This window comes from Oscarella lobularis, chromosome 12 (assembly GCF_947507565.1).
Source record: "Oscarella lobularis chromosome 12, ooOscLobu1.1, whole genome shotgun sequence".
NCBI classification, from domain to species: Eukaryota; Metazoa; Porifera; class Homoscleromorpha; order Homosclerophorida; family Oscarellidae; genus Oscarella; species Oscarella lobularis.
The window spans coordinates 566,733-587,038 of NC_089186.1; the positions used below are offsets into that span (position 1 = coordinate 566,733).

Sequence of the window (20,306 nt, forward strand, 5' to 3'; positions counted from 1 at the left end):
ATCTGCATTGAATGCATACACGTACGAGCTAACTCATCACGACTCAGTGAGTACCTCGTCCGGATGAGGATCGCGGACGCTTTGATTTTTCTCCAAGAAAAAGTAGCTAAGCCACTCGTCCACTTCTTCCGCCGTCTCATATCTTCTTCTTACCAAATAGCGCACAGCCGTGTGGTTATAATTAGCGGCCTGAAAAAAAGACAAAAATCGATTGTGAGTGACGAAACGAGATTTCGTCTACTAGTCGTCGTTCTCGAAATCCTTCTTCTTTCCAGAGTAGCCGATGCAGTTTATCATCCCTGTTCGTGCGCTTCTTTTCCTCGACTGCCTCTATCAAGATCTCTATCGTGGAGCGAGAGTCCGATGGCATCGGGTCTTCAGCTGCTGCTCTCTGTTGCACAGGACAGGAACAGCTCGGTGCCAACGAACTCCTGTAATGCGGATTCGCTGCTGGTGGGCCCGTCCTGCGTCCTGCCCTGCGACCTCCGCTGGGATTCATCACTTTTTGGTGAGCATGCGTACCTAGTCTCATTAGATCACGTGGTTGAACGAACAATTTATCTGATTTTATTCACGCAGAAAATGTTTTTTGCTGAAAAGGCGCTCTGGATCAAGGCACCAATGCCGCAGGTAGATCAGTGCACACGCGCAAAATTCTAATGCAAAGCGAAATTTATCTTGCAGCGTTTTGTTGAACAGGTCCACGCGAGCTGACACGGTGATCAAAAGAACACGTTATTTTGAAGGATCTCGATTCGTACACCGGCTCTAGGCGGCGCTCTAAGCACTGCGGTAAAAGCTGACCTGTCGAGCAATTTCTGGCCGGAGTGGGTTTGGCAAAAAAAGCGTCCTTGTGATCAAGCTTTTTAGAATAATCTCAGGTGAACTAGGCAGCCAGGCAAACAAATACCTACGTGAAAAAAAACAAGCCCGTCCTTCCCAACTGAACAAAAGAAAAAGTGCGCTAACGATAAAATGACGGCAACGCCTGACAGTCGGCTTCTTCATCAGTCAGGTAGCGACAATTCTGAAAATTGTCTCAGGATAATTTTTTAAATTGTCTTAGACACGCGGACCACGACCGAAAGAAAACGTAAGGATGCATCATGTGACAAGAATCATTTACTACATGGGCACCGCGACTTTGACATTATTTACCTCTCTGATTTTAACTGGAGCAAAGATATTATTGAAGCAAGGAATATGAGTTATTGCTTAGCGTTTTGCGTTGAATTTTCTAAACTTTTTCTCAAGTCGACTTGTACGCACTCTCGCTGCCTTTTTAATAACTCAATGTGTTGAAATTAGTAGCGCATAACTCCACTTCAGTCTTCTGGTCCGAGTAAATCTCCGTTAATCAAATGCTGATAATTGAATGAGGCACTGCGTAGCCGGGATATCGAGGATAAAAGAACGTTTGGGAAGGACAGATTCTGTCCGACAGAACACTACGGGTTACACTTGCACTGCCGATTTCGATGGCCGATCCAAAGTGGGACACTCAATTAGTGCCGGTTCTAGATCAAATTACCAAAAGCATCGTTGTTACCGGTCCATTGCTCGACAAACTCGTAAGCAATGGACTGCTCGACATGAATGAACGAGGGAGAATAGATCAGGCCCCAACTGAAGACGACAAAGCGACAAAAATGTTTCCAATTTTGAGCAGAGGTGGACAAGGCTCGTTCGACAAATTCTGCACAGCACTTGAAGAGACACGCCAATCTCACCTGGCAAAAATATTGAAAGGTGAGTACAGTACTTGTAGTTGACCAACACCCGTCGCGACAGTCGCTTCTCATAACTATATACTGCAATGGCTGGACTTTCGCCAGGACGAATGGCTGGCGCACATGACATAACGTCATAGGCCCAAAATAGAACTTTCACTTTCAGTTCTATTGTGCAACGTTCGCGTTATGTCTGCCACCGACAGCTCGCGCCTGTCTGCTTTACGGAACGATTATTCTTATCTGAGGAATCATCTACGCGTTAGCGGTGTGTTTCTGGCCTACCTCCTTCAGAAGAAGGTCATAAACCCCGACGAGTACGAAAAATTGTCTAGCAAGACGCTCACAACAAACGAGAAGATTGATCTCCTTGTTCTTGAATACCTGCTGAGAGGCCCGGACAGTGATCTAGATATAATCATCGAGGCTCTCGGCGATTCCGAACAAGAATATCTGGCAAAACGACTGCGATCCTTAGACAAAAGTGCGGCTAAATATAGATGTCAAAATTTGCAAAGATGCGCTTATCCCCTCAAATATATAGCAACAAACAAAACCGACATAAATAGATATTTTCTACTTGTAGAAGCGAAAGCGAATAGTCCACCACCGTCAGAGGCCTCTCCTCTAAAAGATCAAGGTCACCGGGCCAAAGAACTGCAGAAAGGTGCGTAGTCCCACTATATGTAGCTGTTCTAATGCTGTGATCGATCTCTATCAGGCGCGTAACCAGGGGGGGGCCTGGGGGGGCACGTGCCCCCCCGAAATTTTGCCAAAGCTAGGTAAAATTTGACGGAGTATTCACCGAAGATGCGCACTATTTCGTCGATTTGCATAACGATAGCGTTTACTGTTCGACTCTGGCAGAATGCGAACTGCTTGCTACTTCTCATGCTCGTTGAACCGAACTCATGATTCAGCTAGCGCACTTTACCAACCCGGTTACGTACATACAATGAAGCGAAAGCATTCTCTGTCGAAGTCTGATACCGTTAAAAGAGGCGTTTTCTGAGTTGGTGCGGCTCTGGGAAATTGTTTTGACGATGGGAGTTTCGACCGCGTCATGCGAAAGAGCCTTCTCCTGCCTTAAGAGGCTGAAAACGTACCTCAGGGCGTCAATGACACAGGATCGCCTCAATGATATGGCTGTACTAGCTATTGAAAGCGATCTGGCCAAAAACTTAGACATAGATAAAGCTGTGAAAACGTTTATAGAAGTCGATTTTAGTAGAAAATTGAAATTTATGTAGACGTTTAAATTTTTAGCGAAACTTCTGTATAAGCGCCAGACATAGAAAAACATTATTCAGTAACGAAAAATTAAGATTGACCACGCCCACATTCAAAAAATTTTTCGCGCCTTCGGCGCGAAAAAATTGTGCCCCCCCGACCTCTGAAACCTGGTTACGCCGCTGTCTCTATGCGCCTTCTCGTGAACCCTGATCGTTTCTCTGCGCGTCAAACCTGTTAAATAACCCTTGCAACTGCGCGTCATGTCTGAGGATAAGAGTATTTCAAGTCTTTCAGTTTTGCAAGAATCCTTTAGTTAGATAGGCCACCTCTAACTACTACCTTATTACAACTTGATCGACTAATTAGTATTCTTTTTCAACAGATAAACTACCACCACCGCGCACTCGGTCTACAACTGAAAAGCAGTCACAAGAAGAGAGCGATTCGGATGAAGCAGACGGCAACTTGACCCCTAAAGCAAAAAGAGCAAAAAAAGACAAAAAACGTAAGCGAAGCGCATCCATCATCTACGAGGCTTGCTGCTTTGTACATAGAAGTAAGGTTTCAACTTGTCTTTTTAGATGTGAAAGTCCTGAGCCTCTGCGACGAATGGAAACCATCTAAGGGCGGCATAACTACATTTAATCGATTGTTTTGCACCAAAGCATTTGCAAATTTTGTGTGAGTGTGCATTACAGCGCAGCTTCTGACTCTGAGTTGCAAAAATGCATGCGCCTATAAATAGATCTGCGTTTTAGACATGCCGAAGCCGATTCTCGTTCTTCCGGCAATGCAACAGTAGCTCCGTGGAAACGAGAAAGATAAAATGCGAAAAGAAATGGAATCTATGATTTTAAATGAGCACTGGTTTAGAATGGACTTCCGCCGTTTCCTATTCACCAAAAGCGCAAAACGTCATGAACACCTTAAGAACTGCATGTCTTTCTTTTTTCTTGAGGTACATCGAAACATAAGATCACTACCAGGCCTCTCTAAATTAAACCTAGTAAACCAATTACCACGAGTAAATTGACCTATAATATGCATCTATTCACACCTAAATTACCTGACGCAATCCCTTGAGATGGTCTAACGGAGGTGGCGGCTGCCAACTAAGCACGTTCAGGGAAAAGGGAGCTACAAACCTACTAAACCTCTAGCCGCCCTAAACCCTAATGCAGCAGGAAAGGACCCGTGCATACTAACATAGTCGGCCTGTGATGCAAACAGAATACGAATCATCTCTACGTAACGAATGCGTGTCGTACCCGCTACCCTCCCTGTCACACAAACAAATGAAGCCTCGTGCACTGCCATGACACCAGCTCTCACTCCTGAACCCCAACCCGCCCTCGATTACACAGTCAGAAACCAGCCTATAGTATTTAGATTCGTTCGGAAATTATTCTATGCCCAAGAGCGCGGGCGGTGGCACACCAGGCAATCCGCGACGTGTGGGTGACAGAGAGTCCCGCTCTTTAAGTGCATGCCTAATCCATGGGGGCCCAATCAGAAAACCTCGAAAAAATTCCTTTACTTTCGTCTGCGCTACACTCCTAGACAGACCACGTCGAAAAGTAGACAATACGCCGTTTTGAGGCTGGAACATTTGGCGATATGACGTGCGTTTCTAAAAATTAATTAAGCAAGAATTGTGAACGTGAAATTATAAGAACGTGTCGCGCGCGCTTACGCATGCAGCAGGGCATCAAAGCGCGCTTCTTCGTCGCTGAAAGAACAAGCGGAGCCACCTAGAAAACGCATAGGCATAGATAGGACGGAAACGCGAGAAAGGGGGCCCCGGCGGTGAAAAGAAAACACGAATGCCGACATAACCTAGTAAATACAAACGTGAATGGCACGCGAGGACACGCGAGTGCGTACAGCTTGAGATCGCTCGCCTGCGAGTGGATGCACGCGACGGAATTGGGAAAGGGGCTCGTCACGTGGCGAGAGAAAGCGTTGCAGGAGACTCTACTGCCAGCGGGAAGACGCCTTTTGTTCATGAGAGTCGTTACGTATCGCGCGACTGGCGAACGATCGCGAAAACCTGGCGCTATCGTGTGGGGGAGGATCGCGCGAACGTTTGAGGCGTTGACGCTTACCTGTTGGCTCTGCCTCCTTGTTGAGAGCTTCGCCGATCAGCAGGGCCTCGTCCTTGTGGACGTCTTCTCTCCGATGCCTAGTCTGATGCCGAAAAAGCCTCAAAAAGGTTCGGTCACTTCGGTGTTCGTGTTCAAGTTGCGCACGCGCAAATTAACATTGATAAGTTATTTTGATGGATGCCACTGGCGATCACGGAGGTGGTAACTCAGACAGAGCAGCTTCATTCATTGCCGTCGGCTGAAATGCATGAAGCGCGCCTGGGCTGAAACAGAACTTTTGCGCGTTTCTTCCATTTGCATGATTGTGTTTGTTCTTCGTTCGTCCCCCTTGTGTCTAAGCTGACGAAACCGCAAACCCCTGCATATAACGCCTAAAGAAGCGCAACACGCGATGCTCTAAGAGCTAAGCAGCAGTCAAGCTAGGCTGGGAGAAAAACTGCATTTGGCTTCCCCGTCTTCGCATAGAGCAAATCTAAATCTAATTCTGACAGCGTAGCTCAAGTGTACAAAAGAAGAAGGAGCTCCCTTTCTATGGATTGCGTAAGACATGACGTCACCACCCGGGCGTGGTTGGTAGCAGACCATCATCGAACCACGGATTCTAGAAAGAGAGGGATTAGAAACGCCAGTACATTGAGTGGCTCCATGCTCGACTCGGCCACGCCCCCTTATCGGTTGTGACCCCGCTCAAGAAACGCCCGATTTCTCCGAATCTGAAGGTTCTCTAGCCTTCTAGGCAACTCAAAAAGGTTACTAAGGGTGTAAATAATGCTTCTAAATGTAGCTTTTTACAAGCGACAGATCCCTAAAGCCCGTTTTTTCAACATGCGACTTTGTGTAGCTTTCCTGATCGTTCTGCAGGCTTTCGGAACCGCAAAGTACATTCTAACTCTAGGCTAACGACGTCAAAGTGCAACTGACATCTTCCAAAGCATCTGCGATTGATCAAGTCAAATTTGTACCCTCGTAAGAAGGGTGCATGCTCGAAAATCGTCTTCGTCTCGACAATCGTGAAACGCAGATGCTTTTGAAGATATCAGTTGCACTTTGACGTCGTTAGCCTAGAGTTAGAATGTACTTTGCGGTTCCGAAAGCCTGCAGAACGATCAGGAAAGCTAAACAAAGTCGCATGTTGAAAAAACGGGCTTTAGGATCGGTCGCTCGTAAAAAGCTACATTTAGAAGCATTATTTAAACCCTTAGTAATCTTTTTGAGTCGCCTAGAAGGCTAGACAACCTTCAAATTCGGAGAAATCGGGCGTTTCTTGAGCGGGTCACAACCGATAAGGGGGCGTGGCCGAGGCGAGCAAGGATCCACTCAATGTACTGGCGTTTCTAATCCCTCTCTTTCTAGAATCCGTGATCGAACGTACAGGCAGACTAGGAGTATACCAACACCTTGGAAAACAGACGACGAAGCTAATTCCTTATTTTAGGGTCTCCAAAAAGGTGGATGCGGAAACTAGTAAATACGTGAAATTACGAGAACGTGTCGCGCCCGCTTACGCATGCAGCAGGGCGCTTCTTCGTCGCTGAAAGAACAAGCGGAGCCACCTAGAAAACGAATAGGCATAGATAGGACGAAACGCGAGAAAGGGGTCCCCGCGGTGAAAAGAAAACACGAATGCCGACATAACCTAGTAATACAAACGTGAATGGCACGCGAGGACACGCGAGTGCGCACGGCTTGAGATCGCTCGCCTGCGAGTGGATGCACGCGACGGAATTAAGAAAGGGGCCCGTCACGTGGCGAAAGAAAGCGTTGCAGGAGACTCTAGTGCCAGCGAGAAGACGCCTTTTGTTCATGGGAGTCGTTACGTATCGCGCGACTGGCGAACGATCGCGAAAACCTAGCCTCGTCCCCAGGCCCTTCCACCAGTGAGTGCGCCCCAAGCGCGCTAGCTGGTGAAGGGCCTGGGGACGAGGCTAGCGAAAACCTGTTTCTATCGTGTGGGAGAGGATCGCGCGAACGTTCAATTGAGGCGTTGACGCTTACCTGTTGGCACGGATCTGCTTCCTTGTTGAGAGCCTCGCCGATCAGCAGGGTCTTGTTCATGGATTTCTCTCCAACGCTTAATCTCCCTATATTTCGCCAGTGAAATCCCAACGTCAAAGGCATTTTTATTTGTAAATATGTTTTCTCATAAAGACCTGCTCCACGCACTATAGACTGTAGACTAGGTTCGGGGCCACCGGCTTTGATAGATTGTCGATGAAATCCCGCCACGCCTAAAAATTGTCAAACAGGAATGACGCATTTGAAACTATCGCCAACGAGTGGCAACGAAGAGCATTTCGTTCACAGCCGTGCATGGTCCACCCAGCAAAATTTCAAGCAAATCGAAGCAATTCGCACAGAAGCAATGTAACCCAAAGCTGTCAGCGTCGATTTTCTAACTGCTTCGAGCATTCTAACGGACGACGATTAAAAAGACGAGCCCATCGCCGAGCTTTATCGATTCTCTTTAGGTGGCTCCTCTTTTAGCAACACTTGCTAAAAATAGAGTGTAGTTGCAAAAAACAGCGCGGGAGTGACGGGAGCGTGACGGGCGGTGCTTTCATGAAAGTGTCAAGGCACGTTGTCATGCTTTGTCCTTCAAGGCCTGAAAATGGTAGGCACAATGCTATGCTGGCGCAGAAGCAGCATGCAAAATTGCTAGTGCAGACCTTTTTGTGATTCGACAGTTGCGATTGCCACTATTCGCACCTTGGGTGCTAAACAAGGATCTCGAGGTCAAAAAGGCGTGGCGACGAACAATAAAAAGTCTACTCATATAGTCGAGCTCTGGCCTACACGCCAGACACACGGGTTTGACCTCGGCGACAAGTTACTCCACTGATCATCGACCGCTCTTCTTCAAACGATGACGACAATAGTTTGTGGCTACATTGACAAAGACGGCTCAATTCTGAGCGGGTCCGGATTTCGTGTGAACAGAGTCACGACAGGCAGATACACAGTCAGTTTTGACTCGCCTTTTTCGGCAGCTCCTGCCTGTGTCGTTACGCAAGTTTATCCGCAAGACTTCACCCGCAATGGAAAGACCCTCGACAATGCCATCATCACCAACATTGACAGAGACAAGTTTCAGTATGCCACTGGCGATCACCAAGGTGCTAACTCAGACAGAGCCGCTTCATTCATTGCCGTCGGCTGAAATGCATGAAGCGCGCCTGGGCTGAAACAGAACTTTTGCGCGTTTCTTCCATTTGCATGATTGTGTTTGTTCTTCGTTCGTCCCCCTTGTTTCTAAGCTGATGAAACCGCAAACCCCTGCATATAACGCCTAAAGAAGCGCAACACGCGATGCTCTAAGAGCTAAGCAGCAGTCAAGCTAGGCTGGGAGAAAAACTGCATTTGACTTCTCTGTCTTCGCATAGAGCAAATCTAAATCTAATTCTGACAGCGTAGCTCAAGTACAAAAGAAGAAGGAGCTCGCTCCCTTTCTATAGATTGCGTAAAACATGACGTCATCGCCCCGGCGTGGTCGGTAGCAGACCTATCATCGAACATACAGACAAGGAGTACACCAACACCTTGGAAAACAGACGAGGCTCCTTCCTTATTTCAGGGTCTCCAAAAAAAGTGGATGCGCAAACTAATGACGCATATACATACATTAGATGGAAGGCAAGAGAGCCAAGGTGCGGGGCAGTCCTGTCCGTCTGCTGAGGAGATCGGAAGAAGAGTGGTAAAGGGAAACACAAAGAAGTCTATCAATCCTAAATCCATTGAGCTGAAAAACGTCTCTAATAAAAGCTAAAATTACCTGACGCAATCCTTTGAGATGGTCTAACCGAGGTGGCGGCTGCCAGCTAAGCACGTTCAGGAAAAAGGAGCTACAAACCTACTAAACCTCTAGCCGCCCTACCTATTGACAGCCGCCCTAAACCCTAATGCAAAGAGAAAGGAACCGTGCACACTAACATAGTCGGCCTGTGATGCAAACAGAGTATACGAATCATCTCTACGTAACGAATGCGTGTCGTGCCCGCTACCCTCCCTGTCACACACACAAATGAAGCCTCATGCACTGCCATGACACCAGCTCTCACTCCTGAACCCCAACCCGCCCTCGATTACACAGTCAGAAACCAGCCTAGTATTTAGATTCGTTCGGAAATCGTTCTATGCCCAAGAGCGCGGGCGGTGGCACACCAAGCAATACGAGACGTGTGGGTGACTGAGAGTCCCGCTCCCTAAGTGCATGCCTAATCTATGGGGGCCCCCAATCGGAAAACCTCGAAAAAATTCTTCTATTTTCGTCTGCGCTACACTCCTAGACAGACCACGTCGAAAAGTAGACAATGCGCCGTTTTTGAGGCTGGAACATTTGGCGATGACGTGCGTTTCTAAAAAGGCAAGAGAATTGTGTACGTGAAATTACGAGAACGTGTCGCGCGCGCTTACGCATGCAGCAGGGCATCAAAGCGTGCTTCTTCGTCGCTGAAAGAACAAGCGGAGCCGCCTAGAAAACGCATAGGCATAGCATGCATAGATAGGACGGAAATGCGAGAAAGGGCCCCAGCGGTGAAAAGAAAACACAAATGCCGACATAACCTAGTAAATACAAACGCGAATGGCACGCGAGGACACGCGAGTGCGTACGGCTTGAGATCGCTCGCCTGCGAGTGGATGCACGCGACGGAATTAGGAAAGGGGCCAGACATGCACGTGGCGAAAGAAAGCGTTGCAGGAGACTCTACTGCCAGCGGGAAGACGCCTTTTGTTCATGGGAGTCGCTACGTATCGCGCGACTGGCGAACGATCGCGAAAACCTGGCGCTATATCGTGTGGGAGAGGATCGCGCGAACGTTTGAGGCGTTGACGCTTACCTGTTGGCTTTGCTTCCTTGTTGAGGGCCTCGCCGATCAGCAGGGCCTCGTTCTTGTGGACTTCTTCTCTCCGATGCCTAGTCTGATGCTGGTCACTTCGGTGCTCACGTGTTCAATTTGCGCACGCGCAAATTAACATTGATAAGTTATTTTGATGGATCTCCGCAGATCGGCTCCAAAACTGATCTTGGTGTTTCCTTGAGAATTGTCTGGCCGGCGTGTGCTTGGCAAGAAAAGCCTTCTTTTGATAGAGCTTCTTTTTGAATATTTTCAGGCAAACTATACTGCCAAACCACACACAGCAGCGTCACATCTAACGTGCTCATCAAAACACTCCGGTCTCTCCAGGGTCTCTCTAAACCCAAAGTGAGAGGCTCCAACAACAACGGGCATCTGAATTTTTCGAAGCACCAATAATCTTTTTCGGAGTGCTAATAACTTTAGCGCCCTCGCCTCTTCAAACTCTCGCCGAAGACACTCCTGAAGTAAAGAACACTCAGAAAAGTCGCTCACCAGAATGAGATGGCTTATGGAATCGACGGAAGCGAAGGTTCCCTTGAAATAATCAGAAATATCATGCAGTCAGCTAGCACAGAATCAAACAATTTCGCGACTTCAGGATCGAGGCCCTTATACAAGACTTCCCTCCTGACTTAAATGTCACATTATTGTTAACAAACGCTTCTACGCAATCCTTCAATGACAAGTTCTTCGTCGATCTGGAGAAACAAGTAAAATCCAAAAAGGATTCTAGCCGAGCTTGTCTTCCCTCGCTCCGCAAGTCCTTTCCTGAACTACTTCGCGGGGAAGAATACGGCCCTAACGGTTTTTCTTACTGAAAAAAAAATTAGAAGAAAAATTGATCATGCGGTACGTGACTTTCTAGTTCTTAGACAAGTACTTCTTGAATTTCTCTCTGATAGCTTCCCGGTTGACACGGATTAGCTCTAACTTCGATAAAAGCTGGCCTACTGTAGGCGATTTTGATGCCTTTTTCCACGATTCCAGAACCCTGAACATACGAGCGAAGTTGCTGCCAGTGGACTCGCGAAATTCATCTAGATTGGTTAAGGGAATGTCGAGAAAAATACCAAGATCTTCCCACTTGGATGGGTTGACATCAGCACAGGCTTTAATCAAAGCATCTGGCACCATCTCTTCGTCATTGGGAAAAGAGCCTTATGAAGAAAGTTGAAAACACCATTTTTAAAATATAGTAGAATATGTACCAGAAGCGCAAGGAACGAGATCGGCTGAAGCAACCATAACCTAAATCAATATGAATAGAATTTAAAGATTTAAAGAGATTTACCCTTCTGCAACTAACTACAGTACCTTTGAATAATCTTCCTCCACAATGACCAAGTCTCTGATAGAAGAACGATGGCTTCTTTGGGGTCGACTAGAAAACAACAAGTCACCGAAAGCCTTCTCGTCGACCTTCTGATCCACTTCAACAGCCGAATATATAGCCGGATCTTCGTCGTGTCGTCGAAGGTGAGAACTGTCTATATGGAACCAGTTCAAAGAAATTCCCAGGCTTCTTTCGCTGCACGCTTGAGCGATCATGGACTTAAGCTCGTCGAGAAATTTCTTTGCGACGTCCTCGCATCGGTCTTTGCCAGACCAACGAAGAATAACGTCAATGCAATGACGTCTCTTCTTCACTCCCAGTTGAACGAGACACTCAATGACCTTGTGACCGATGATCCTCACCAACTTGATGCAGTCCTTCCAAACCTCGTGACCGGTGTTGGGAAGACGAAAGCAGCGGCATTGGAGAAGGACGAACGACGACGGTGATTTGATATCGACATGATGATCGCACTCGTATCGTTGGCCGCGATACACGTTCATCGTCGACTCTTCGTCCCAGGCGTCAGGAGAAATCGAATCCTCTAGCAGAGCCGGAATCTGATATACTTTGGGAGCGTCAGTCTCCACAGTAATGCACAGTTCCAAGAAGAGAAATATTTCAATCGCTTCATCGGATGTTACTTCGTATGAAGACGGAATGCCTTTTGTTTTGAGATGATGTTGAAATGCCTTCAGAGTCGAGTCAATGTCTTCTGCGGACGCCCGGCCGAATTTTTCACGTTGCAAACCGAACGGAAAATACCGCGGGGCGAGAAGAGGACCGATGACGTTGTGACAAAGCCACGGGGTCGAATACATATTCGACGACCGAGATTAATAATCTATGTGAGAATATTTCAAGCAATACGAACTAACGACTCACTCACTATTCCGGACAAGTCGAGAAACTCGACGGCGACTTTGCTCTCGTCTTCGCTTAAATCGACGCCGACTTCTGCAGCGACCCACTTTCTAAATTCCTCTGCTGTCACAAAATAGGGCAATGGAGCCTTCCTCTTTTCGTCCGGAAGAGAAACGTACTCCTCGAGGGCTTGGCACAGTTTGGGAACCTCATCGGCTGCCTGTGAAAAGTCAGGTTAATTAATCAATAAATTAATTAAGGCGTCTCGCTCATTACCTCGAGCATCTCTTCGCGAACGCTTCTCAATCTGTTTCGACAGTCGGTCATGCCAGCTGATTGGCTCTGACTGCAATCCATTTCGACGACGTGCGAAACTTGAAAGGTGTCTCCAAACTCACTTTGAAGAGTTTTGAAGACTCGATTCAGCTTGAAGCTCATTTCGATTCTCGCCTCTTCGCTCAAGTCGATCAAATTGAAGACGACGAATAGGTGAATGAGCGATGCCGATTGCATAGGAAGCGGTCGCAACGACGCCTTGGAGAACGCACACCAATAGCGCCCTTCAACGAGAAGACTCTCCTCTGACGTATCCTCTTTTCGAATAGGCAGAACGAGGAAGAAAACCGTGTTGGATCGTCGGAAGAAGAGACCGTGAGCGCTGTGAAATGTCAGCTGGGCGCCGAAGTCCCAGATCGTTACCTTGCCCACGCCTGGAATGTGGACTCGGTGAATTTCAATTCCGGCCGTGCGATCTTTCGGATCGATTGGGAGGCAATTGAGCTGGAGAAGAGAATTGACCAACGTCGTCTTCCCCGCCATGACGCTGCCAATCACGCACAGTTTAATTGCATCGGGACGAACCATTTCTCGTTGGAGGACAGAAAATCGGACGCCATCCTATCAACGCATATTACACACCCCGGAATAAGATTCGACTTTTATAACGCACGTAATGCTGGCGAAGGATCTTTCCGATGTCGTCATTTTTTGCCAGTTCATGAGCTAATTTTCCGTCCTGAATTTTAATCTGTAACAAAATCGTCTCCGGTCGAAAAGAAAATGTGTCACCTTATCTTTGCACATGATGTGAGCGTCGTTCTGAATCAATAGATCAATGACGTGCGGTCGAGACGGGTCTTTGTAATTCAAATAATTCCTCGCTGCAACAATATGCAAGACAGTCCGGTTCACCTATAAAAAAAGGAATAGAGAGCAATCACAATCCAGACTACATTCCTAACAATCGTTCTAACGGAAACATCTGCCCCAAGTTCAAGTAGTTTCTGAATGACGCCGTAATGAGGATACATCGAGCAACATGCGTGTAATAAGGGCGTCATCCCCTCCTTAATTAAGAAAGAAACATTGATGAAACGAATGCGATTATCAATAGGTTTCTCACGCTGTAGTTATGATTGACATCGAGGCCTTTTTCAACAATAAGATATTGAACAAGATCTTTTTGAACGCTTTCAGACTGCTCGCTGTTGAGAGATAGAGCACAAGACAAAGCCATCGCTCCATTCTGAGTAGAAAGCAAAGTTAGCTCCACGCGTCATGGAAGAACGACTCTAAAACTCACGGAACCCTGAGCGAGACAGTCAGCTCCTGCTTCAGCCAAACAGCGCACTTTCAATGGCGCATCGATTAAACTTGTACACGCCGACATCAGTGGCGTTTCACCGAACTGACGAAAATATAAGGATTAAACTCCCAGGAGAAAAATCTACTATAGTCTAACTTCGTCCTTGCATGGTGTTGAGAAGGGCACCGTGCTCCGCGAGCCGTCTCAAGCAGACAAAGTCTCCAAACCGCGCCGCACAATGAAGTGGGGAGCGTTTATACATCTGCATTGCATGAATACACGTATGAGCTAACTCATCACGGTCCAAAACGAACAGTAAGTACGTACCTCGTCATGGGGATCGCTGAGACTTTGATTTTTCTCCAAGAAAAAACAGCTAAGCCACTCGTCCACTTCTTCCGCCGTATCAAATCTTCGTCCCAGCAAATAGTACACTGCTGGATATGGGCTTTGACTGTGGATCTAACGAAACAAATAACACAAACGTCGACGAAAACGAGATCACGTGCACCGTACTAGTTGTTGTTCTCGAAATCCTCTCTCCTTATAGAGAAACTGACTCAGTTTCAAATACCTTCCCGTTCTTTCTATTCCTCGACTATCTGTATAAGTCGCTTTATCGTAGAGCGAGCGGACGATGGCATCGGGTCCTCAGCCGCTGCTCTCGGTTGCACAGAAGAGAAAATGGTCGGCAACCTCCTGTAATGCGGAATCGCTGCTGGTGGACCAGTCCTGCGTCGTTCTCCGCTGGGATCCATTCTGCCCTAGTCTACGCCCCCTTTGGTACGTGAGGCGTGCGTACCTAGTCTCATTGGATCACGTGGTCAAGCTAACGATTTATCAGATTTCATTAACGCAGAAAATGATATCTTTTCTGGAAATCCGCTCTCGATCCTCGCACCAATGCCGCAATTAGATCAGCGCACACGTAAGTCCTAATACAATAAGTCAGGTGCGTCTGAATGAAAGTAGAGCGGCCATAGAAAGAGTTTTTCCTTGAGAAATGTCTGGCAGGCGTAGGTTGAGCAAGAAAAGCGTCCTTTCGATCGTGATTCTTTTAGAATATTTTTATGTGAATTAGGCAGCCAGGAAAAACCTACATACGTACGTCATGTACATGACAAAATAATTAGAAGGACTACGGAGACGCACATCTAGCAATGCCACATCTAACAGGATAATCACAGTCCGGTCTCTCTTGAATGGCTCCAACGACAACGGCGCATCTGAATTTTTCGGAACACCAATAATCTTTTCGGAGGAATAATAATCTTAGCGCCTCTTGTCTCTTCAAAATCTCGCCAAAGACGCTCCTGAATGCCATGAGTTCCATCTGGCTCTTCATCGTCCGGAAATGTGCCCGATATAACACATAGGCAATACTGTATCGTGTCTCGCTATGTACTAAAAACTACAGCTACTCCAACTATAAGAATATTATCACTAGTGTAATTCTAAATATTTTGTTTCGATTACTCCCCGGGTGATACCGATCAGCTCAAACCACTTGAGAAGCTCTCCTACTGTTGGCGCCTTAGCTCCGAGCTTCCACGATTCCAGCACTTTCACCATGCGCGAGAGGTTTGTACGAGTTCGCTCACCAATTTCATCAACTGTGTTTGAGTCGATCAACAGATGTCCAATATCTTCCCACTTGGACGGAGCAACGACGGCGCACGTCCTTATCAATTCGATTGACACAGACATACTGTCGCGTGGAAACGCGCCTGATGACATCATCGCGTGTACAGAAAATGGAGTAATTTCTAAAAGACCAATACCTTTCAAGGGACATAGAAAACGCACTGGGTCGGGAATCTGAGGGGGAACTGATTAAACTCACTGCTGCGCTCTACCTTTCACAATACCTCTGCTGCTGGATTCTCAACAGCTAATCTATCGTGCGACGTTGCCGCCCGCTTTGCAGGAGAAAAAGCCAGCTGATAAGACAGAGTAAAAAACGTTCTAGCCTTTCCAATAGATACCTCAGTAGGAATCAATATTCTCTTTGTTCCGCTGGGACCTTGGCAAGATAACATCACCGGCTCAGTTTGAGACACATTGCGCTAAAACAAACAGCTCTACATCGGAAATTTGCCTAACTCGAACACTATAGTACCTCTTCTTCGATAACTCCTGGAATAGCCAAATCTCTTACAGAAGAAGAATAACAACGACTTTTTGGTCGATCAGAAAATAGGAAGTGAGTCATCTTTTTGTTCCTGATCTTCTCATCCACTTTGCTAGACGAGTAAATGGCGGGATTGTCGTCGAGTCGTTTCAGACAAGCACTGCCTAAGTAGAACCAGTTCCGAAGAACTCCCGCGCTTCTTTCTTCGCAGACTGCGACGATCATTTCTTTCAGCTCGTTTAGAAACTCTTGAGCCAGAACATGGCACGCATTTTGGCTCGACCAGCGCAAGACGACATCAATGCAGCAGTGCTCCTTTTTGGTTCCTAGAGTGACAAGACATTCGACTTGTTTGTCGTCAACGATTTTCACTAGTTTGACGCCGTCCTTCCACGCCTCGTGACGCGTCATGTTCATATGAGAACATCGAGATTGAAAGACGACGAACGACAAAGGCAATATAATATCCACAGAATCAGCGCATTCATATCGCATGCCGCGATACACGTCGAGTATGGGATCGTCAATCCAAGCGTCGTCAGGAACGGAATCCTGCAGGAGAGCCGGAAACTGATACACTATTAGGCCATGTTTCACCTCGATGCACAGCTCCAGGTAAAGGAGAATAGAAATTGCTTCTTTGGCTGACACTGAAAACGGAGAAGGCGTGCCCTTCTGCTTAAGGTAATTGTTAAAAGCTCTGAGGGCAGATTCAATGTCTCTGATTGTAACCATGCCCGATTTGGTAGGCTTCATGCCAAAGGGAAAGTAGTGCGGAGCCATAAGCGGCCCAATCCCGTCACGACAGAGCCACATTGGCTGGAGACAAATTAGAGGACCAAGATTAACGATCTATAGATAAAAATAAGACTCCGTCTAAAAAGTAAATCTGCACTCACTATTCCAGAGGAGTCGAGAAATTCAACCGACACTTTCCTCTCATCTTCAGTGACTATAACGCCAACGTCTTTAGCAACCCACTCCTCAAATTCTGCTAACGTCATAAAACAGGGCAGTGAAGAAGATTCTCGCTCTCTGTCAGAAGGAGTAAGCTTCTCTTCAATGGCATAGCACAGTTTAGGCACGCCATCAGCAGCCTGAGAAGAAAGAAGAATTGAGTAATAATTTGGACAATATAGCAGCACTAAATCGCCACCTCAAGCATATTTTCACGAAGTATTTTCAGCTTGTCGCGACAGTCCGACATGGGCACCGAGTAGCTCCGACTGCAATCCATTTCAAGCACGTCTACAATACTAAAAGTGTCTTTAAATTCTTCCTGAAGAACTTCTGCGACGCGCTTTAGTTGAAAGCTGGCTTCAATTCCCACGACCTCTCTGCACTCGATCACATTGCCAATGATGACAAGGCGAAGCAACGATCTCAGGTGCGGCGGAGGCACACGCATCGCCGCCTTGACGAACGCACACCAATAACGTCCGATCTCTAGAAGATACACTTCTGGTGTTATGCGTTGTCCTTCTCGAAAGCGAAGGACGAGAACAAACATCGTATTAGATCGTCCGAAGAATAGACCATGAGCGCTGTGAAACGATGATTGGGCACCGAAGTCCCAAATCACTCCTTTTCCTACTCCCGGAATTTGACCGTTTTTGATGAAAATGCCGGCAGTGCGATCTTCCAGTTTCACTGGAGGAAGATCAAGTTGAAGAAGAGCGTTAACGAACGTCGTCTTTCCCGCCATTTCACTCCCCACCACGCAAAATTTGATCGAATCAGGTTGAACCGTTTCACGTCGAAGAACGGAAAACCGAACTGTATCCTACAACACGTAATGAGTGACATAGAGGGGTGATGGGAAACGATGGCGTACGTAATGCTGATGAAGAAGCCTTCTGATTTCACCATTATCTGCCAGCTGATAAGGCTTCTTTCCGTCCTAAACTTTCCGTTCATAAATCTTCTCACGACGAAATGATAGCACGCACGTCACCTTGTCTTCGGAAGTGACGTCCGCGCCCTTATCAATCAAAAATTCGATAACTGACTGGAAGTCGCGTTCGTCCGCAAGTGCAACGAGATGCAAGGCATTTCGGCCCATCTATAAAGGAGATATGAACTTGGGATGAGTGAGGGAAAGACGTTTGGCGAACCGAATCTTTTGCAGCAACATCAGCTTTCAGTTCAATTAACGGTCGAAGAGCAAAGAGAGGGTAACAAACGCTTAAACATGCGTGTAACAGCGGCGTCAGTCCGGCCTATAAACGTAGGAATTGCTTAACAAAAAAATCCAAAAAAAGTGTCGTACCGCATCAGAAGAATCAATCTCCATGCGTTTATCTTCGACAAGATATTGAAGGACGTCTTTCAATTCGCCTTCAGAAATGGAGCATTCGTTGGCTAAGCTACTTTCAGAAGGAACATAAGGCGGATCGTTGAAATTGTCGGCGACCGTGTAGCGGACGGCATAAAACAAGGCCGTCCTTCCCAACTAAATAGAAAAAAAAGGGCGCTATCTTCCTTGATAGATAAACGCCTACCATATCCTTCACTTGACAGTCGGCTCCTTTATTAGTCAGGTAGCGAACTTTCAATAGGCGGTCAATGCCGCTTTCACACGCCATCATAAGAGGTGTACTTCCCTCCTAATGATATCAACATAGCACTGAACTGTCTCTTCGTGTGAACCAATGTGACCTTATTGACGCTATCAATAGCAGCGCTATTCTCTACGAGCCATTGCACTTCTGACAAACTTCCATGCTCGCAGGCACAATGAAGAGGAGTGTTCAACTAAATTTTCACATCGTACACACGCAGAAACGGCCGGGAACGCTCATCACATACGTACCAACTCATCAAGAGAGTTAACAATCACTCCCTTTTCATGTACGAGATGGTGAAAAAGGTCGCAGGCTTCTTTAGAAGAATCAAATCGAACTCCTGAGGCCAAAACCTTGTAAAAAATAAAAAGTAGCGAAGCGATGCCAATTAATTAATTAATGCCAGTCTATTACTATAGCACGCGGTGAAACTTCACAGCCATTATTTTCCAGAATGCGCAGTTTCTTCAACGTATCGACAGCACTTTTGCAGACGTCTTCGTACAGATCTTCTCCACCCTAAACAAAAACAATCGAAACAATCGGCTGAAAAAATATCTATACCATACTTGCTGTATCACGACGTCAATATTTGCACCATTATCGATGAGCCATTTCACTCCAAAAATGTTTCCCCCCCTGAAAGCGTCATACAAAGGAGCGCTCATCTACAATTGAGACAGATAGCATCTGTACAAACATAAAGAGCTTATTGTACAGACTTCGACACGTAGTTCGCCATCTTGAGAGTCAATGCTCATGCCCTTTTCGAATACAAGATGACGTAGAACTTCATGAGCTTTATCGAACGATGAAAACTGATTTTGAACAGCAAAACGCTAACAAAAAAAAGATATTCCTAATGCTTGAGTGTTGATGTGAATATGTTACTATAGCATGAGACGGAACATCGCTGGCACGCTCTTCCAAAACTTTCATTTTCTTCAACGCGTCAAGGGAACTTGTAGAAGCCCATAAATACGGCGTCCATCCAAACTAAACAAAAACCCAGCTAATAAGAGTGCAAATAGGAAAAAAATCAATTCGAAGTCAAACATCGTCTTCCACGTCCACAGTTGCACTGTGACTGAGAAGCCAATTCACGCCATAAAAATTTCCCCACTTGCACGCACAGTGAAGTGGGGTGCGTCCAAACTTCATATACAGTATACAAATCACGAAAAGGTATATTTATTACACGATTAGTCAATGATACCCCAGTAGGCTCATTAACGTTTTCCTCTCTTTCCAGGACCACGTAGCTGAGCCATTCGTTCGCTTCCTCCGCCGTCTCAAACTCTCTTCCTGCTACGTAGTGAATGGAGGCGACATTTTCATATTCGTCGCCCTAAATGCAAACGATGATCGCGTACAACGACGAAAAACGGGCTCTTCTCATACCCATACCCACTGCTCGGGTCGAAAACCTCTTTCGGTGGAGAGAAAAACGATGCAGTTCATTTTCGATTGCAGAACGAGAGGACGATGTCATCTGTTCTATTAAAGCTACAGAAGATATTCAATGCTCGAGAGCACACGTCGTCATGAGCCTCAGCATACTGCGGATTTGCCAGATCTACTCAACGCAGCAAAGGATGATACGCGCATGCGCTCCAGGCATTGAGATGTTGCTACATGTATTGTTCCGCTTAGAAAAGACCGCTGGCCTCCAGATTGCGCTAAAATGCACCTGCGGAGTCCATCGTGATCTCAGTTTTGGACCAATTAAACGATTTCTAGCTCTCGCCGGATTGTGTAATGTAGAGAGCAATAACAACCTTGTCATTTGCCTCTGCCAGATATTTTGTGTTAAAAATTAGAGTTTTTTTACAGCGCAGGCCTTTAGCTCTGCGCACGTGATCTTCCACGTTGCCCACACAGTGACACTGTACACAGGCTACTAAT

The 20,306-nt window shown here is 46.6% G+C and overlaps 3 protein-coding genes and 2 long non-coding RNA genes across 9 annotated transcripts; 1 reads left to right on the forward strand and 4 right to left on the reverse strand.

Moving 5' to 3' along the window:
* Window positions 1-1,409: 1,409 nt before the first annotated feature.
* LOC136193937 (uncharacterized) lies at window positions 1,410-3,648 on the forward strand. Its single transcript, XM_065982946.1, has 4 exons — window positions 1,410-1,749; window positions 2,317-2,397; window positions 3,346-3,468; window positions 3,545-3,648. Exons 1-4 carry the CDS (start codon window positions 1,479-1,481, stop codon window positions 3,646-3,648), a joined length of 579 nt encoding a protein of 192 aa, XP_065839018.1. The 5' UTR covers window positions 1,410-1,478.
* A 339-nt stretch (window positions 3,649-3,987) lies between these two features.
* Window positions 3,988-5,597, reverse strand: LOC136193649 (uncharacterized). The gene is made up of 3 exons (XR_010671403.1): window positions 5,069-5,597; window positions 4,657-4,714; window positions 3,988-4,593 (listed from the first exon to the last, which is right to left on the reverse strand). It is a non-coding gene; the product is annotated as an uncharacterized lncRNA (long non-coding RNA).
* A 722-nt stretch (window positions 5,598-6,319) lies between these two features.
* On the reverse strand, window positions 6,320-10,004 carry LOC136193522 (uncharacterized). Its single transcript, XR_010671367.1, has 4 exons — window positions 9,904-10,004; window positions 9,479-9,536; window positions 7,064-9,420; window positions 6,320-6,621 (listed from the first exon to the last, which is right to left on the reverse strand). It is a non-coding gene; the product is annotated as an uncharacterized lncRNA (long non-coding RNA).
* Window positions 10,005-10,598: 594 nt separating this feature from the next.
* LOC136194227 (leucine-rich repeat serine/threonine-protein kinase 2-like) lies at window positions 10,599-14,464 on the reverse strand. 3 transcript variants are annotated; one of them, XM_065983290.1, is made up of 14 exons: window positions 14,223-14,464; window positions 14,034-14,168; window positions 13,863-13,968; window positions 13,704-13,808; window positions 13,524-13,646; window positions 13,363-13,467; window positions 13,190-13,312; window positions 13,071-13,136; window positions 12,398-13,018; window positions 12,147-12,341; window positions 11,239-12,101; window positions 11,133-11,172; window positions 10,805-11,081; window positions 10,599-10,738 (listed from the first exon to the last, which is right to left on the reverse strand). In XM_065983290.1, the coding sequence occupies exons 4-11, from the start codon at window positions 13,788-13,790 to the stop codon at window positions 11,952-11,954; spliced, it is 1,470 nt and encodes a 489-aa protein (XP_065839362.1). In that variant the 5' UTR covers window positions 13,791-13,808; window positions 13,863-13,968; window positions 14,034-14,168; window positions 14,223-14,464; the 3' UTR covers window positions 10,599-10,738; window positions 10,805-11,081; window positions 11,133-11,172; window positions 11,239-11,951. The 3 variants fall into 3 exon arrangements, with proteins under 3 accessions (XP_065839362.1, XP_065839360.1, XP_065839361.1); XM_065983288.1 differs by having other exon boundaries at window positions 10,599-11,081; window positions 13,375-13,467; XM_065983289.1 differs by having other exon boundaries at window positions 10,599-11,081.
* Window positions 14,465-14,756: 292 nt separating this feature from the next.
* Window positions 14,757-20,001, reverse strand: LOC136193883 (death-associated protein kinase 1-like). 3 transcript variants are annotated; one of them, XM_065982885.1, is made up of 22 exons: window positions 19,962-19,991; window positions 19,803-19,907; window positions 19,618-19,749; window positions 19,458-19,556; window positions 19,293-19,397; window positions 19,124-19,240; window positions 18,971-19,069; window positions 18,816-18,920; window positions 18,650-18,754; window positions 18,496-18,591; window positions 18,339-18,443; window positions 18,107-18,289; window positions 17,952-18,056; window positions 17,792-17,899; window positions 17,672-17,737; window positions 16,994-17,620; window positions 16,737-16,934; window positions 15,826-16,689; window positions 15,692-15,772; window positions 15,575-15,646; window positions 15,488-15,524; window positions 14,757-15,433 (listed from the first exon to the last, which is right to left on the reverse strand). In XM_065982885.1, exons 2-22 carry the CDS (start codon window positions 19,860-19,862, stop codon window positions 15,150-15,152), a joined length of 3,648 nt encoding a protein of 1,215 aa, XP_065838957.1. In that variant the 5' UTR covers window positions 19,863-19,907; window positions 19,962-19,991; the 3' UTR covers window positions 14,757-15,149. The 3 variants fall into 3 exon arrangements, with proteins under 3 accessions (XP_065838957.1, XP_065838956.1, XP_065838954.1); XM_065982884.1 differs by having other exon boundaries at window positions 14,757-15,524; window positions 19,809-19,907; window positions 19,962-20,001; XM_065982882.1 differs by having other exon boundaries at window positions 14,757-15,524.
* Between the last annotated feature and the right edge of the window lie 305 nt (window positions 20,002-20,306).